Source organism: Artibeus jamaicensis, unplaced genomic scaffold (genome assembly GCF_021234435.1).
Source record: "Artibeus jamaicensis isolate MK-2021 breed Jamaican fruit bat unplaced genomic scaffold, CSHL_Jam_final scaffold_11, whole genome shotgun sequence".
NCBI classification, from domain to species: Eukaryota; Metazoa; Chordata; class Mammalia; order Chiroptera; family Phyllostomidae; genus Artibeus; species Artibeus jamaicensis.
The window spans coordinates 3004528-3022488 of NW_026522027.1; the positions used below are offsets into that span (position 1 = coordinate 3004528).

Below are 17961 nucleotides of genomic sequence, written 5' to 3' on the forward strand. Positions count from 1 at the left end.
AGGGCAGTGGGTTTTTGGTTTTTTTTTTTTAAGATTTTATGTATTTTCAAAGAGAGCGAGAAAGGGAGGGAGAGAAACACTGATGTGGGAGAGAAACATGCATCCTCTGGGGCCCCCTTACCTTCAGCCCAGCATATGCCAACTGGGGATCAAACCTGCAACCTGTTGGTTTGGATGACGGCCAACCACCGAGCCAAACTGACTGGGCGCCAGAGGGGTCTCTTAAAATTCACACAGAGCAGCCGTGTGTGCCAGGGTCTGTGTCTCATGTCCTTTATGTCCTTTGCCACTCCTGTCTCCACAGGTCGCTTGGAGTTCCTCAGAAGGAGCAGGAGAAAATGTCTGAGTACCAGGTGAGTGGAGCTTTGACTTTTATCTGTTTTTTTTTTTTTTTTTCGTTTATTCTATTCCAGTTGTCCCAATTACTTTTTATGATTTTTACCTGTTAAAACCTGTTCTCAAACATTAGACACATCTTTTTTCTCTTTCATGAGAAGGATAAAAAGCAAGTGTTTTTTATGTGCTTGTTAGTAGCTTTCATATTGGTTCTACTTTTGTTTTTGTCTTTAAGTTTTGTTTTTAGTTTTGGTTTTATTTTATCATCTTCATTTCACAAGTACTAGGGCTGAAACTCCTAGGTATCAGAAAAGTTTTAAAGGCAACATTATTGTATCACTAAGTTACCTGTTTTCCCCATTTTATATTGTATGTACTTATAACCACCGTATTCGTATTCTTTTCAATATTTTTTTCACTTAGTTTTATCACTTGAATTTTTTGTGATTCATCATTGTTTTATGTACTTTTTTAATGCAAATTCCTTGCTCAGTCCATAGAAATAACCTAGAGGACTGGCTGTGTAAGACAAGGGTTTATTAGGCCTTGAAGTGCACACCTGGCGGGCTGGTGCAATTACCTCAACCCAGGCTTTCCCAGCACAGAGGTAGAGTACAGACAGGGTATGGAGGTTGCTTGATTGCAAGCTGTGTGAGATCAAAGGGCTGACTGTTTTCTATGTTGTTGTTTATAGGTTGTTCACAGGCAGGCACTCAACCCACTGACACACACCAGTCAGGACATTTTGACATTTTTTTCAGTCCTCACCTGAGTCTGTGTTTTTATTGCCTTTAGAGAAGGAAAGGCATGAAGGGAGGAGGAGAGAGAGGGAGAGAGAGAGAAGCAATGATCTCTTGTTGCCTCCTGAGTGCACCCTGATGGGGGAGTGAACCCAAAACCTCTTGGTATATGGGAGGACACTCCAACCAGCTGAGCCACCCAGCAAGGGCATCTGAGAAGGACTTTATAAAGCAGCCATTGTAAACATATTTCAGCAAGCACCTACAGACATGAAATAGAAAATCGTAGAAAAGAAATAGAAAACATACAGTAAAACCAAATGGAAATTTTAGAACTGAAAAATATAGTAAGTGAAATATAAAAAAACTAAAACAATGGACTCAACAGCAAAATGAAGGTAATGAGGAAAGAACTTGAAGATAGAATAATAGAAATTATTTAATATTAATAAAAGAGAAAAATAAACTGAGATAAAGTAATCAGGATATCAGGGATCTGGGGAAATATAACAAAGGTTCTAATATTCCTGTTACCTGGATCCCAGGACGAGAGGAAGAAGAGGGTGGGATGGAGGAAGTTCTTGAAGAAATACGTTGGAAGATATCTGTAACTTGGAAGAGAAAAAAATTTACAGACTCATGAAACTACTTGAACTCGGAGTAGAGAAAAGCCAAAGCAATCATACCAAGACATTTTACAGTTAAACTTCTGAAAACTAACAAGAAAGGAAACCTTGAAAGCAGTAAAGGAAAACAATTCAAATGACAGTGAATTTCTTACCAGAAAGAAATAGACTATTTTTGAAGTGCTAAAAGAAAGCAATTTCAACTCCATTCTTTATCCACTTAAAATGTCCTATGGGAATACAGGAGAAATTAGGGCATTTATAGGTGAAGGAAATCAAGTGAATTTGTCACTAGTGGACTTGGGCTAAAAGAATAGCTAAAGGAATGAAGCAAAAATCATAGCATTTTCTGATGTATAATTTTTAGATTTTATTTTAGAGGGGAAGGGACAGAGAAAGGGGAGAGAGACATTGATGTGTGTGAGATGTTCGGGGAGAGAGACATTGATGTGTGTGAGATGTTCATCGCTGGCATTTAAAACAATTATAAGTGGGGTAAGGTAAAGGCACTTAAAGACAAGTAAGGTTTCTTTTGAACTGGTACCATAACAACAGAGGACTGTTATGTGTAAGTAATGTAATTCTTATAGCAACTACTAAACCTATGCAAAGCTATCCACTAGGACATTACAGAGAAATCAAAATGCAATTTTAAAAATGGTCAGTTAACACACAGGTAAATAGGGGAAAAGAGATGAAAAACATAAAATGGCAGACTCAAGTCCTAACATAAGTAATTCATTAAATAAATGGCTTATATATGCTTATTAAAATACAAGGATTTGAAGTGTGATTAAAAAAATATGGCCCAACTGGCCCTGGCCAGTGTGGCTTGGATGGAGCATTGTCCTACAGCCAAAGGTTGCAGGTTTGATTCATGGTCAGGGCACATATTCAGGTTGTCAATTCAGTCCCATGTCAAAGAGTGTACAGGAGGCAACTGATGGATGTTTTCTCTCTCGCATTGTTGCTTCTCTTTTCCCCCTCCACTTCCCCCTCCCCCTCTGTCTCAAAGCAATGAATAACATGGCCTCCAATGAGGGTATAGGAAATACCCTCATCTGAGGATAAAAATAAAATGACCCAACAATATGTGACAAGAAACTCACTTTAAATATAATGACATAAGTAGGTAAAAATAAAAGGAGGGAAGAAGATGTATCATGCAAACATGAAAAGAAAGTAGAGGTGACTAAATATACAAAGGTAAACTTACGCTTACCACACCAGTCACATTAAGAACAGGTGACACTCATCAAGGACCTCCTGTGTGCCAGGTGTATAGACTCTTAGGCAGCGCGATGCAGCAGAACTTCTGCCGTGATTGTGTGTTGTGCTGTGTAACATGGTAGCCGCAGGCCACATGTGGCTCTGGAGCATTTGAAATGTTCCACTGTAGCTGTGGGACAGAATTTGTTATTTTATGGAATTTTAAACTTTAATTTCCATAGCCACATGTGAGTACTGGCTTGTGAATTGCATAGCAAGTTATAGGAACTTTATGTGTATTCATTCATTGGTTGGTGTAAGAGTTTTCTGTGATGAGCAGCATCACACAGATGAGGAAATAGATGAAGGGGTTTTTGGTCTAAGATCGTGCAGCTTGGGAGAGGCACACACATAGCTTTAGGATTTAAACTCAAGTATTCTGGCAGGGAAATATGCCACTTTGACACTTTGAATGCTGTCATAAATAGTGTCACAGACAGGCAGCATATGTCTTGACAGCACAGAGGGCCAATGTCATAGCTCCTCAGGAGAGGTGACCTATTGTTTTGTCAAATTTTAACAAAGTGACAGTACCCAGGCTCAGTGAATGCAGGAGTGAGAAAGGAAGGATGAAAACTACCAGACCCTGTTGGGAGTAAATGGACCTAACGATTCTGGAACAATTTGGTAGAATTGATCAGCATATAGAGTGTATAGCCCCCCGTGATTCAAGAGTTCCAGTTCCAGGGTCCCTACTGTAGGAATACCCACAAATGATACCAAGTGAGGTCTGCAGGAATTATTCTTTAATTGCACATATTTTGATGGGACCATGGGAAATTAATGTATGAAGTTGACATGCTGGGTTGGGAACAGGAGGACACTACCTAAGGGAGACTCAAGCCCCTCAGCATCCAGAATAACTTCCCACTCATCCTCCCTGCCCACTCAGTGCTGCCCTTATCCCAGTGGAGGGTGGTTGTGACATTGAGGTTGACTGTGTTTGGTGTTTTAGGAGGCTGTGACATTCAAGGACGTGGCTGTGGTCTTCACAGAGGAGGAGCTGAGGCTGCTGGACCCGTCCCAGAGGATGCTGTACCGAGATGTGACCCTGGAGAACCTCAGGAACCTGGTGTCTGTGGGTGAGGACAGGTGCCCTGTCTAACTGAATTTCAGCTAACAAGCATATTTATTTTATTTATTTTTAAAATTATACATTTTTGATTGTGGTATTGTAGTTGTCCCAATTTTCCCCTTTTCCCCTTCCACATAGCATGCCCCACTCTCTTAGCCTATTTCCCACCATTGTTCATATCTGTGTGTCATGCTTGAGTGTTCTCTGACTACTCCTTTCCTATACTGTACTTTGTGTCCCTGTGGCTATTCTAAAACTATCTATTTGCACCCTTGACTGGATACCCACTCCACAATCCAGGCCTTTGCTTCAGACCAGGAATTGAACAGGAGACCCTCTGATTTGCAGGCTAGCGCTCAATCCACCTAGCCATACTTGCGAGGACCACTTAATTTTTTTTTAGATTCAATTATTGATTAACATGTATTTTTTGCTTTTTATTCTTCATAGTTTTGATCTTCTTTTCTGAAATCCCTTTAACATTTCATGTAAGAGTGGCTGGTGATGATGAAGTCCTATAATTTCTTCTCAGGGAAGCTCTTTATCTGTCCCTCATTTCTAAATGATGTCTTTGCTAGGTAGAGCAATCTTGACTTTAGTTCCTTACTTTTCCTGAATGAGTATTTCTTGCCAATCCCATGTAGCCTTCAAAGTTTCTTTTGGGAAACCATTTGACAGTCTTATGGGAACTTCCCTGTAGGTAACATAACTGTTCTTCTGTTGCAGCTTTTAAGATTCTCTCTATCTTTAACCTTTCCTGTTTTAATATATGATGTGTCTTGAAGTGGTCCTCTTCGCATCCATCTTGTTTGTGATTGTGACTCTCTGTGCTTCTTGGACTTGCCTATTTCCCTCAACAAATTAGGGAAGTTTACTTCCCTTCTTTTTCCAAATAGATTTCGAATTTCTTGGTCTTTCTCTTCTCTTTCTGGCACCCCTATGATGCAAATATTAGAACACTTGAAGTTGTCCTACAGGCCACTTGCAGTATCCTGAGTTTTTTGGATTCCTTTCTCATCTTGTTGTTCCAATTGGTTTTGTTTTCCTTCCTTATGTTCCAAATCGCTGACTTGATTCTTAGCTTCATTCACTTTATTTTAGTTTCTGTATAAATTGTTCTTCATTTCAATTAATGTATCCTTCTTTTATGCCTGCATCTTTTTTTTTTTTTTTTTTGCATCTTTTTTTATGGTGCTGAGGTTCACAACCATGCTGGTTGAGCATTCTTACAACCAGCATTTTCAACTCTGCACCTGGTAGATTGCTTATCTCCATTTTGTGTAGTATTTTTCCTAGAGTTTTGTTCATTTGGGCCATGTTTCTTTGTGTGCTCATATTGGTAGCCTCTCTGTGTTTGTTTCTGTGTATCAGGGAGAGCTGCTGTGACTCCCTATCCTGGTACTGTGGCCTCAAATAGTAGGTGTCCTTTAAGGTCCAGTGGCACAGCCTTTCTTACTGCCCAAGCCAAGTACTTGAGATGCACTCTGCATGTGGGCCGAGTACCCCCTCATGAAAAGAAAGTAGAGTAGTTTAGCCTTGTAGTTTAGCCTTGGTTGTTGTTGTGGGTCAATGGCAGGGATTTACCCAGGCCAGTCAGCTGCAAGGCTTGGCCGTGACCACTGACCAGCAATGTCTGCACTTATGGAGTACCAGCTATGTAGAGGCAGGGTGTTGGTGCTCCCACAGGGTCTGTAGCTGTGCACTGGATGTGTAGGCCACATCCAGGTGGTGTAGGCCAAAGTCAGTCCCCACCTCTGTTTTGCCAGGTCCAACCCTGCCTGAGCTATAGAGCAAAATGTGATGGCTGCTACTTGTGTTGGGCTTGGAGACTCCCCAGGCAAAGCCAAGCTATGCATTTAGGCTGGCTGCTGCTGGTGTTGTGCTGGAGGCTCTTAGAAAAAGGGACTGTGTCTAGCGGCACACTGAGGCTAAGAATTACTTCTTTGGAAGGATTTAGAAAGTTGTGAGGTATGAGCTGAGACCAGACATTCACACAGAGAATCTACTGTTAACAGCTGTAAGTTGGGTGGCACAGAATCACTGGGGATCTCCAGCGTGGGGCAAACAGTGGTAGAAGGTTGATGGAGCCTCAGGTATGGCACCTGGCTGCTGGCTCCCTGGCTCTCCCTACCATTCTGTCTGGGAAAAAGCTGTCCCCCAGCTCTTGCCTTGATGACAGACAGTTCAGATTGTCCCTGCATTCCACTGGTGCTTTTCAGGCTGCTACCCCAGTGCTGGATCCAAGAGGTAGTTAGTCTGAGTAATACCATGTGTTTTCTTCAACAGGAGGTGCTTGGGGCTCCAGCAGTTTTTTCCACCAACTCAATCCCTGATGGGTTTTGCAGCTAGAAGTTATAGGGTCTTATTTTCCTGGCAGTGGAACCCTGGGCAGGGGTGCCTACTGTGGGAGTGGGCGTCCTCCCTCCCAACATTGCCCTCCTGATTATTTCACCCCTCACATGTGCATGTGGGAGGAGCCCCTTTTGTGTCTCCGCCCTTCTACCAGTCTGGATGGACGTGTTCTCTTTAATTTGTAGTTGTCAGATGTCCATTCAATTTCTGATGATTCTGAGTAATGGTTATTTTATGCTTTGATTGTCATTTTGGTGTGGTTGTTAATGGAGGCAAGGTGTGTTTACCTATACCAGCATTTTGACTGTAGTTCACAGGAGTATTTTGAATTCAAATGTTTAAGAATTTCACACTCTCTAAATATGTCCCCAAACGTGGAGATCTACATTTTGTAATTCCTGTTGGATGTATTATCTCTACCTTTTCTATTTTTGCGAATTGCAGTTGAGATGTCTTGGTGTTAAAATGGGTTGGTTTGTTACATCATTATTTTATTCAGTAAAATAGAGTAAATTTCCTTTTAGGAACAGCATTCAGTGCAACCAAAATGGTGAGTAAATCAGTAAAGGATGCTTATTTGATCCCCTGTTGTATTTACAACATCACGTCGCAGTCCAAATTTGGAGAAATACTCCATAGAAAACATGAGGGTCATAGTAATGGAGTTCAAAATTTTTTTCAGTATATCCAGCATTTGTTTTTCACAGGATATCAGTCCTTCAAATTGGCTAGGATATTACATTTGGGGAGAGAGAAGAAGCTTTAGATGACACAGACGGACCCCAAGGAGGTGGGTGTTCAGTTGAGAAGCAGGCAGCTCTAAGGCCTCCCAGGGCACAGGCCAGGTGCTGTCCTTCTCCCTGCCACCAGTGTGGCCACCCTGGCCCAAGCCTCCAGCTTTCATGACTCCACTGAGTCACAGTAGCTTCTCACTGCCTCCTGCTTCTTTGTGTGCCTTCCTGTTGTCTGTTCTCCAACAGCAGGCAGGTGATATCACTTCTGTGTTTGCCGTTGCGAACGTGCCTTCCCATTCATACAGTCCAACATCCTTTATGTGTCTGATCTGGCCACACATGCCCTCTTGTTGAGTGTCCTGTCCTTACTCATCATGTGACACTGTGTTGCTGCTTTCTATGTTTCTGACCTGCTCACTATGCCTGTGTCTCAAGGACTCTGTCTTGCTCATCCATATTCTGCCCCGTTAGCCCTCCTGGCTCCTGCCTCTGCTATGTCTGCTCCAATGTCATCACAGATGCCTGCTCTGACCAATCTGCTTAAAATCTCAAGTCTCCTCCTCTGCCTTGTTTTCTGACTCATCATTACTTGCCAGCTGATATAGTAATGGATTATGTTTTGTTTACTTCTTTATGGCCTCTCTCCCCATTACAGTGTACCATTGGGAGAACAGGTGTTGTATCTGTTTTCTTTATTGATGTATACAAGTGCCTCTGAGAGTTTTAATGCATAGGGTATGTTTATTAACTACTTTTTTGATAAATGAGTGAATTAGTTAATTAATGGATGATTAGATAGATGCATGGATGGATGGGTAGGCGGTCCCATTTGGATGGTAGGGGCAAGGCTCCCTCACAGCTTATCCTAACCTGTGGTGTCTGTGTTGCCATTGCAAGCTCTGCCGCATCCATTTACCTGGTAACATCCTCCCTACTAGCCTGCTTTCTCCTCCCTTCCCTCATTGTTCCTTTATTAAATGCCTTCTTCCTACATTTATCTTTACTGTGTATATCCCTCAGGTAAACCCAATCTAAAATACAGTGATGATACTCACCCCTATTGGATGTAAGTACCAAAAATCAACGACTGAATCAGATGAAATCCCTAGGGAAATCTAACTGAGGTTCTGCCTTTTGTGAATAGTGGGGGAAACTTTTCCCTGTCTTTTTGTTATTTCTGTTCTTATGTCTTCATGGTACCTGAGGGTTCCCAGCAGTCAGGAAGGCCTCATGCCAGCTGTTTGATTTGCTCCCCCTTTTTTTTAACAGATGTGCCTTCCTTAGGAATTATGAACCCAGTTACATCTGGTGTCTTTTCCTCTTACTAGGGAAGTTTCCAAGTATATAACCTTTTTTCTTTTCTTCTTCTTTGTTTTGTTTTTGTTTTTGTTTTTTGGTCGTCATGCGAGGACAATGCTTTTAGAGAGAAAAACATTGTTGAGGGAGGAAGTGTAAATCAGTGTCCTCTCGTCTATACCTGGAGCGGGATTGGAGGACTGAACCCTCAAACCTGATATGTGCTCTTACTGGGATTCAGTCCCTCAACCTTTCAGTTACGTGACGTCAATTTAACCAAGTGAGCTACCCACCCTGGGCCTGTTGGTTTTTTTGTTGTAAAGGAAGAAAAATTTGTTGTTGTTTGAATATTATTTATTTATTGGTTGATTTGAGAACAAGAGAGACATTTAGACATTGATTTGTTGTTCCACTTTTGTATGCAATCATTAGTTGATTCAGTGACCCTCAACCTTCATTTTGAGATAGCACTCTAGCCTACTAAACTATCCAGCCAAGGCTGTTTTGTCTTCTGGAATAAATGTTTTATTTTGGAATCTTGGGGCATCTTTTTATTGAAATATATACAAAAAACGGCAGTACCCCTTTGTGAATTTTCAGGGAGTAAAACAAGGTTATATTTCAGTTTTTATTGAGGGAACATTTATGGACACACATCTCAAATGTGCCATTGCCTGAGTTGTGATTCATGGATGAACCTCTTTAACTCACACCCCAGAGGAAACTGAACAAACTTTATAGAATATGTACCTACATCTCCCTTCTTTTAAATTGTTTTGGCAGCATCTGAACAGCCCCAGATTTTGCGTTTTGTCTGTCCATCTAAGTGCCCTGATACACATGTTCTGTATATCCTTGTGGCCTTGTTACACTGTACAGATGCTCACAGTACAAGGTTTTATCTCCATCCAGGAGTTTCATAAACAAATGTGCAGAGAGAATGGTGCTAGGTGGGTCTCACTGTCTTCACTCCTACTGGAGACAGCACAAAAGTGTAGGAAAAAGCCAGTGTGACTGAAGAATTATTTGAGAACATCGTTACCCACATGATGAACGGCTGCCCTAATTATACTTTTTATGGTACTTGCAGCAGCTATCTCTACTTGTATAACAAACTACTCTTAAACTTAGTAGCTTCCAAGAAGAAGCATATATTTATACTTCTGTGAGTCAGGAATCTGGAGGCAGCTTAGCTGGGTGACTGTGGATCAGGATCTCATCAAGTTGATGTCAAGGAGTCCAGGAGAACATCAGGTCTTTGAAGGCTTAATGGGACTGAAGTATTGGCTTCCAGGATGGACTCATTTACACGGGTGTTGGCAGAAGGCCTCAGTTCCTTGTCAGTGGGCCTGTCCCGTAGGCTTCCTGGCTGTCCTCAAAGTATGGCATGGCAGCTGGTTTCTTCCATGCAAGAGAGTGGAAGGCAGAAACCACAATATCTTATATGATATAACCTTGGAAGTGATGTATTATCACTTCTAGAGATTTTTCAAAATCTTCCCAGGAGGATGTGTTTATTGATTTTAGGGGGAGAGAGGGAAATATGATTGTGTTGCCTCTAGTATGTGCTCTGAGTGGAGATCGAACCCACAGCCTCTTGGTGTATGGGATGATGCTACAACCAGTGGAGCCACCTGGCAAGGGCTCTTTTGCCATATTCTGTTGGCTTCACACACTTATCTTCATACATTGCAGGAAGGCATTTGATACCATATGGACATCTGCAGGCAGGATCATTGGGGACCATTGTGTATGGTGGTTACCACGGCATCTTCTCATATGTGCAAATGCATACCTAGTGTTCAAAACCTGGAAGGTGTTGTTAGTCATTGATCTTCATCAGAACATTCAGTCAAACTAAATTTCTGCAGTTATGGGATATTTTACTCCCATAAGATGTGTCAGTCATGAGTATGAATTTTCTAATTTATTCTACTTAGAACGTTCACCATTTTCCTGAGAGCGTCACCTTGTCTGTAGCCGTGTATTTCTACTTTTGACCTCATACCTAAGTCTTGGTATAGTTCCAAGTGAGTCACCTTAAAACTCAGTGGACAAGAGCCTACTCATCACCTTTTTGTTTCCTTACGCATGAGAAAGCCTATGGTGAAAGCCAAGCTGACTGAATAAGGTCTCCCTGGGTGGTTGACCTGTAAAATATTTTTTGTCTGAGCAGACATTTGCTTGTCCTGCTTGTCACGTTTTTATTCTCCTTATCTTTCCAGGACACTGGAACCAAAGTAAGGTAGAGAGTCTTCAAGAAGTTGCATTAAGGTACCTTTTACATGAAGACCTTGGATGCTGGCAAATATGGGAACAACTTGTGAGTAAGTTAACCAGAAGTCAACACTTGATAATAAACCTTCAAGGCAAGAAGTCAGATTTGCCAAAAGAAGGTGATTCCTTCTGTCACTTGTGCACAGGAGAATATACTCAGGATTCAGGAGATGAGAAATATGTAATAAAGCTTCAAGGAAAAGTTCAATGTTTCACTAGTATAAGAAATGAAGAGTTTCCCATGAAGACCATCCACAATTGCCTGAAGAAAGTGTATCTCAGAGAGTCACAGAATGATCAGAATACATGTCAGCAGGGTGACAGCAAATGTAAACTGTGTGAGTGTGAGCACCGTGTCAGGAAAAAGACCTCTGGTCTCCACAGTGATGATCAGGAAGTGAGGAAAGGTGAGACTTCTGGCCACAAGAATTTTGAGAAAGACTTTGTGAAGGCATCATTCCAACAAAATGTAATCCTCTCAGTTGACCACACCTCTACTGAAAATGGAAAAGGCATCAGCCTTAGCCCCAGACTTGAGCATCAGCAATTGCACCTGGGCACAGAACATCACATATATAGTGATTTTGGGGAGGGTGAGAGTTCTAGCTTGGTGCTCTGCACTGATCAACGTGTTCACATAGAAGAGAAATGGAAAAGGACTGACGAGTGTGGTGAGGACAGCAGTCAAAGTTCACATCAAAGAATTCATCGAGAAGTCTACACTGGAGAGAAACTCTATAAATATGGGAAAAGTGTCAGTCAGAGTTCAGGTCTTCAGTATCATCAGCGAGTACACCCTGGACAGGAACCTTACCAATGTGCTGTGTGTGGGAAGAGCTTCAGTCAGACCTGCAGTCTTCAATCTCATCAGCAAGTTCACACTGGAGAGAAAATCAAATGTGCTGAGTGTGGAAAGACCTTCAGTCAGACTTCAAAATTTCAAGTTCATCAGCGAGTCCACACTGGAGAGAAACCCTACAAATGTGCTGTGTGTGGGAAGACCTTCAGTAGGCGTTCACATCTTCAGAATCATCACCATGTTCACACTGGAGAGAAACCCTACAAATGTACTGTGTGTGGGAAGAGCTTCAGTCGGAGATCATACTTTCAAATTCATCTGGGAAACCACATTGGAGAGAAACCCTACAAATGTTCTGTATGTGGAAAGAGCTTCAGTCATACCTCCAGTCTTAAACATCATCAGAGACTCCACAGTGAAGAGAAAATCAACAAATGTGTTGAGTGTGGGAAGAGCTTCGCTTATACCTCCACTCTTCAAATTCATATGCGGGTTCACACTGGAGAGAAACCCTACAAATGTACTGTGTGTGGGAAGAGCTTCAGTCGGAGTTCACATCTTCAAGATCATCAGCGAGTGCACACTGGAGAGAAACCCTATAAATGTGGCGTATGTGGGAAGAGTTTTACATTCTGTAATGATCTTCAAGTTCATCAGCGAGTCCACACTGGAGAGAAACCCTACAAATGTGCTGTGTGTGGGAAGACCTTCAGTAGGCGTTCACATCTTCAGAATCATAACCGTCTTCACACTGGAGACAAACCCTACAAATGTTCTGTGTGTGGGAAGAGCTTCAGTCGGAGTTCAGATCTTAAAGTTCATCAGCGAATTCACACTGGAGAGAAACCCTACAAATGTGCTGTGTGTGGGAAGAGCTTCACTCAGATCTCTGGTTTTCAAGCTCATCAGCGAGTGCACACTGGAGAGAAACCCTACAAATGTGCTGTGTGTGGGAAGGGCTTCAGTCGGACCTCCAGTCTTCAAGCTCATCACCGAGTTCACACTGGACAGGAAGCTTACAAATGTGCCATGTGTGGGAAGAGTTTCAGTCACATGTCCAGTCTTCAGGCTCATCAGTGCATCCACACTGGAGAGAAACCCTATAAATGTGGTGTATGTGGGAAGAGTTTTACATGCTGTAATGATCTTCAAGATCATCAGCGAGTCCACACTGGAGAGAAACCCTACAAATGTGCTGTGTGTGGGAAGACCTTCAGTAGGCGTTCACATCTTCAGAATCATAACCGTCTTCACACTGGAGAGAAACCCTACAAATGTTCTGTGTGTGGGAAGAGCTTCCGTCGGAGTACAGATCTTAAAGTTCATCAGCGAATTCACACTGGAGAGAAACCCTACAAATGTGCCGTGTGTGGGAAGAGCTTCAGTCAGACCTCTGGTCTTCAAGCTCATCAACGAGTCCATACTGCAGAGAAACCCCACAAATGTGCTGTGTGTGGGAAGAGCTTCAGTCAGACCTCTGGTCTTCAAGCTCATCAACGAGTCCATACTGCAGAGAAACCCTACAAATGTGCTGTGTGTGGAAACAGGTTCAGTCACAGCTCTGGACTTAAAGTTCATCAGCGAATACACACTGGACAGAAACCGTGTAAATGCGATTTGTGTGGGATGAGCTTCATTCGTATGTCCAGTCTTCAAGCACATCAGGGATTCCACACAGGGGAGAAACCCTACAAATGTGCTGTTTGTGGGAATAGCTTCAGACAGAGTTCATATCTTCAAGTTCATCAGCGGGTCCACACTGGAGAGAAACTCTACAAATGTGCTGTGTGTGGGAAGAGCTTCTGTCGGAATTCAGATTTTAAAGTTCATCAGAGAGTCCACACTGGTGAGAAACCCTACAAATGTTCTGTGTGTGGGAAGAGTTTCAGTCGGAGTTCATATCTTAAAGTTCATCACCGGGTTCACACTGGAGAGAAACCCTTCAAATGTGCTGTGTGTGGAAACAGCTTCATGAGGAATTCAGATCTTAAACTTCATCACCAAGTTCACACCGGAGAAAAAGTCTACAAACGTGCTATTTGGGAAGAGCTTCAGTCAGAGTTCACATCTTAATGTTCATCAGTGTGTCCACACTAGAAAGAAACCCTGCAAATGGGTTTTGTTTGGTAAGATCTTCAGTTGGACCTTAGGACTGCAAGCTCTTCAGGTCATCCACATATAGCAAAACTGTGTAAGTGTAGCATATCTGGTAAAATCTTCAGCCAGATTTCAAGTCTTCAAGCTGATCATAGAGTCCACATTAGGCAGAAACTCTACAAATGTTTTACTTACAGTACAGCCTTTAGTAAGAATTTGCGGTTGTAGGTGCATGAGAGAGTACACAATACTGGTTAGCTCATCACACCTGATTGGTGTGTGATAAAAGTGTTCTTCAGAGCTTAGACTTCATTCATCAGAAAAAGTGCACAGCTGATAAGTGTCTGTAAAGTGTTGTGTGTTAAGAATTCAGCATGAGGTTAGTTTTCTATCTAGTAGAAAAAAACCTACTTGTTTCATGAATGTTGACACTATTCCAGCTGACTTCAAATGTGACAATTCTTCACAGCAGACTGCCAGCCAAGATAGAGGCACAGGTAGACACACTGTGCCTTCTTGCAGAACCAAAAGAAGGACAACAACAATTTAAAAACAAAAACAGGGAGAACTGACAGAAAATCAAATTGTGTGGCAATCTGACAACCAAGGAGTTAAAGAAGACATTCACCAGAGCAGTAGGAGAAGTAGAGATAGGCAGCTGGATAGCAGAGGACTCTGGACAAGGAGGCAGCGAGCACACCAGGATGGGCAAGGCAGTGGCTGGCACAACCAGGTGGTCCCACATTCATGTGCAGATAAACCAGGCGAAACAAAGGGGGAATGGGAACTCCCAGCCTCATAGCAAAGTTTGTTGGAGAGACCCACAGGATCCTAAAACGTATACAAACCCACCCACATAGGAATCAGCACCACAGGAGCCCACTTTTCTTGTGGGACGCGGGGCAAGTGACTGAAATTCAGCAGAGACCGGAGCAGGCGCCGTTGTTCCCAGTGATCCGAGTTACCCTGCTCTGGTAAACACCTAAAGCTCCACCCCTCACTATGTAACAGGTAGGTCAAGACAAAAAAGGTCCAAATGAAACAACAGATGAAAGCTTCAGAAAAAAAATATAACCAAGCCACAAAGAGGTAGCCAACCTATCAGATGCACAGATCAAAACACTGGTAATAAGGATGCCCACAGGATTGGTTGATTTTGGTCCCGAGTTAGATGAAAAAATGAAGGCTATGCTAAGTGAAATAAAGGAAAATCTACAGGGAACCAATAGTAATGAGAAGGAAACTGGGACTGAAATAAACTGTGTGGACCAGAAGGAAGAAAGAAGTATGCCACCAGAAAATGAAGAAACAAGAATTCAAAAATGAGAGGCTTAGGAACCTCCAGGACACCTTTAAACCTTCCAACATCCAAATTATAGGGGTGCCAGAAGGAGAAGAAGAAGAGCAAGAAATTGAAAACTTATCTGAACAAATAATGAAGGATAACTTTTCCATCTGGCAAAGGAAAGAGATTCTAGGAAGCCCAGAGAGTCCCAAAGAAGTTGGACCTAAGGAGGAACCCACCAAGGCACATAATAATTATATTACCCAAGAATTAAAATAAGAGAATCTCGGAAGCAGCAAGAGAAAAGAAGACAGTTACCTACAAAGGAGTTCCCATAAGGCTATCAGCTGATTTTTGAAAAGAGACCTTACAGGCAAGAAGGGACTAGAAAGAAGTATTCCAAGTTATGAAAGGCAGGGATCTACCTGCAACATTGCTCAGTCCAGCAAAGCTTTCATTTAGAATGGAAGGACAGATAAAGTGCTTCTCGGATAAGATCAAGTTAAAGGAGTTCATCATCACCAAGCCCTTATTTTGTGAAATATTAAAGAGATTTATTTAAGAGAAAGAAAGAAAAAATATGTACAGTAAAATGGCAAACTCACAGTTATTAACAACCATACATAAATTAACTAAGCAAACAAATAGAACAGGAACAGAACCACAGAAAAGGAGACACATGGAATGTTATCAACAGGGGAGTTGGAGGAAGAGAGAGGGGGAAAGGGTACAGAGAATAAGTATCATAGATGGTAGGTAGAAAATAGGGGGAGGGTAAGAATAGTATCAGAAAGGTAGAAGCCAAAGAACTTATGACACGTGGACATGGACTAAAGAGGGGAAATGTGGGTGGGAGGGGGTGTGCAGGTTGGAGGGGCGTGGAAGGGGTAAAATGGGACAACTGTTATAGTGTAATCAATAAAATACATTTAAAATTGTGACAATTCAGAGAATACACAACAGAGAAACCCTATGAAGAAGGTAGTGTAAGTTGGATTTTGGGCTTTTTGTGGGGTTTTTGGTTTGTTTTTTGTTTTTGTTTTTTTAGAGAAAATGGAAGGAGAAAAAGAGGGGGAGAAATATCAATGTGTGGTTACCTCCCCCATTCCCCCCACCAGGGACCTACCCATGCAACACAGGCATGTGCCCTGACTGAGAATCCAACTTGCTTCACACTGTGGTGCTCAATCGACTGAGCCACACTAGCGAGAGCAAAAGGTTGTATAAGTTTGTATGAACCTTCACATTCTTAAGTTTATGCAGGAGAGAGGTTTAAAAGCAAAGAGCACTGGACCTTAGGAAAGCTATAGTGATGGATTTGAAAAAATTTACAAGCACAAGAGTATCAGGTGCATGGAAGCAGGAAGTTTATTCACTGCTGAAGGACCATGACTACAAACCAGCAGCTAAGCAATAGTAGGTGCTTGGAAATGTCTCACTTAAGTGAGAGAAGCTATGAAAAATAGTGTAACTATATAAAAATTCTCATGAACCCAACCTCAGTTAGTAATAATTGTAGTAGCAAAAGGATTTTTGTAAGAAACTTAAAACTTAATTCAAGGAGCCCTGGCTGGTGTGGTTCACTCGATTGAGTGCTGGCCTGCGCAGCCAAGGGTTGCCAGTTTGATTCCGTCTAGGACACATGCCTGGGTGGTGGGTGAGGTCTGCAGTAGGGGGCATGTGAGAGACAACGACACGTGGATACTTGTCTCCCGTTCATTCTCCCCCTCTAAAAAATAAAACTTGAAGAAAAGTAAAGATTTGATTTTATTTATTTATTTTTTAAGATTTTATTTATTTATCTTTAGAGGGGAAGGAGAGAGGGAGAGAAATATCAATGTATGGTTGCCTTTCGTGCGTCCCCTACTGGGAACTGGCCTGCAGGAAACCGGCCTGCAACCCAAGCATGTGCCCTGACTGGGAATCGAACCGCGATAGTGTGGTTCGCAGGCCCGTGCTCAATCCACTGAGCTACACCAGCCAGGGCTTAGATTTGATTTTATTTTTAAAGAGGGAAGGCAGGGAGAAAGAGAGGAAGAGAAACCTTGATTGCTTTCCTCCCTCATGTGCCCTAACTGGGGACAAAACCCAGGACTGGCCATCTTTCCATCTGGATGACACCCAACCAAGTGAGCCACATCTGTCAGGCGAAGGGAAAGGGACTTGTATAAATGTGGCTTTGTGTTTTCTTGCTTTTTCCCCTGGATGCATGATGAGAAATTGATGTAAATGTTTACATGCTTACAATTTCACAAATGTTGAAGGCATCCCCAACATGGAAAGCTGCAATGGGAGAGTGTCAGGGCCACAGCTCCCTGGGTTTCTGTTCTCAGTGTGTAAACAAACTGAGTTTTAGAAGCAGGAGAAGTTGCTATAAGTGATTTTTGCTAATTCTCTGGGGGAAAATGGAGGCAACACGAATGCAGAGTCCATGTACAAATGGAGGTGCACTTTTGGAGATTTTATTTTCCTTTCAGACAGGGCAAGGGAGGAAGAAAGTGAGAGAAACATCAATTCTGTTGTGGCTTCCCATGACTCTCTGTTGGGTACCTGGCCCACAACCCACCTATGTGCCCTGAATGTGAATTGAATAGGCAGCGTTTTGGTTTGCTGGCCAACCCTCAATCCACTGAGGCAACACCAGCCAAGGCCACTTTTGGAGTTTTCAAAAGCAGTTTTTAGTTGCTAGTGAACTCTTGAAAAAACAGGTGACTGACCTTGAGCCAATTTACAAGTGTAGCATGTGTTTCCTTAATTTTTTTTCATTTTTCACTTACACTGGACATGCAATATTAGTTTCAGGTGTACAGCATAGTGACTAGACATGAATATAGCTTATGCAGTGATCCTCTGGTAAGTCCCGTGCCCACCTGGCACCATGCATAGTTACTGCAATATTATTGACTATATTCCCTGTGCTGCACTTTCCCTCTGGGTGACTGTGTTGTGTCTTTGAACCAGGGACACAGCTGTCTGGCAGGTTGCAGCTCTTTGAAATTCCGGCATTACATACCCTTGTTGCCTGAACCTGTGTTTAAGCTGACCCCCAGATTCTTCCTGAGCTGCTTCATGCTG

General features: G+C 42.4%; 1 protein-coding gene across 9 annotated transcripts in view; it reads left to right on the forward strand.

The window, feature by feature from the left end:
• The window catches only part of LOC119054423 (zinc finger protein 271-like), a 43126-nt gene extending 27379 nt beyond the window's left edge, over positions 1 to 15747 (forward strand). For 6 of the 9 annotated variants that reach the window (XM_037152312.2, XM_053655718.1, XM_037152315.2 and 3 more), the window contains 3 exons: positions 305 to 353; positions 3927 to 4053; positions 10654 to 15746. In XM_037152312.2, coding sequence (XP_037008207.2) covers positions 305 to 353; positions 3927 to 4053; positions 10654 to 13577 — 3100 coding nt within the window. In that variant the 3' untranslated portion in view covers positions 13578 to 15746. Of the gene's footprint in view, positions 1 to 304; positions 354 to 3926; positions 4054 to 10653 lie in introns of all 9 variants that reach the window. The other 3 variants (XM_053655720.1, XM_053655717.1, XM_053655721.1) reach the window with 2 other exon arrangements.
• The last annotated feature ends 2214 nt before the right edge of the window (positions 15748 to 17961 follow it).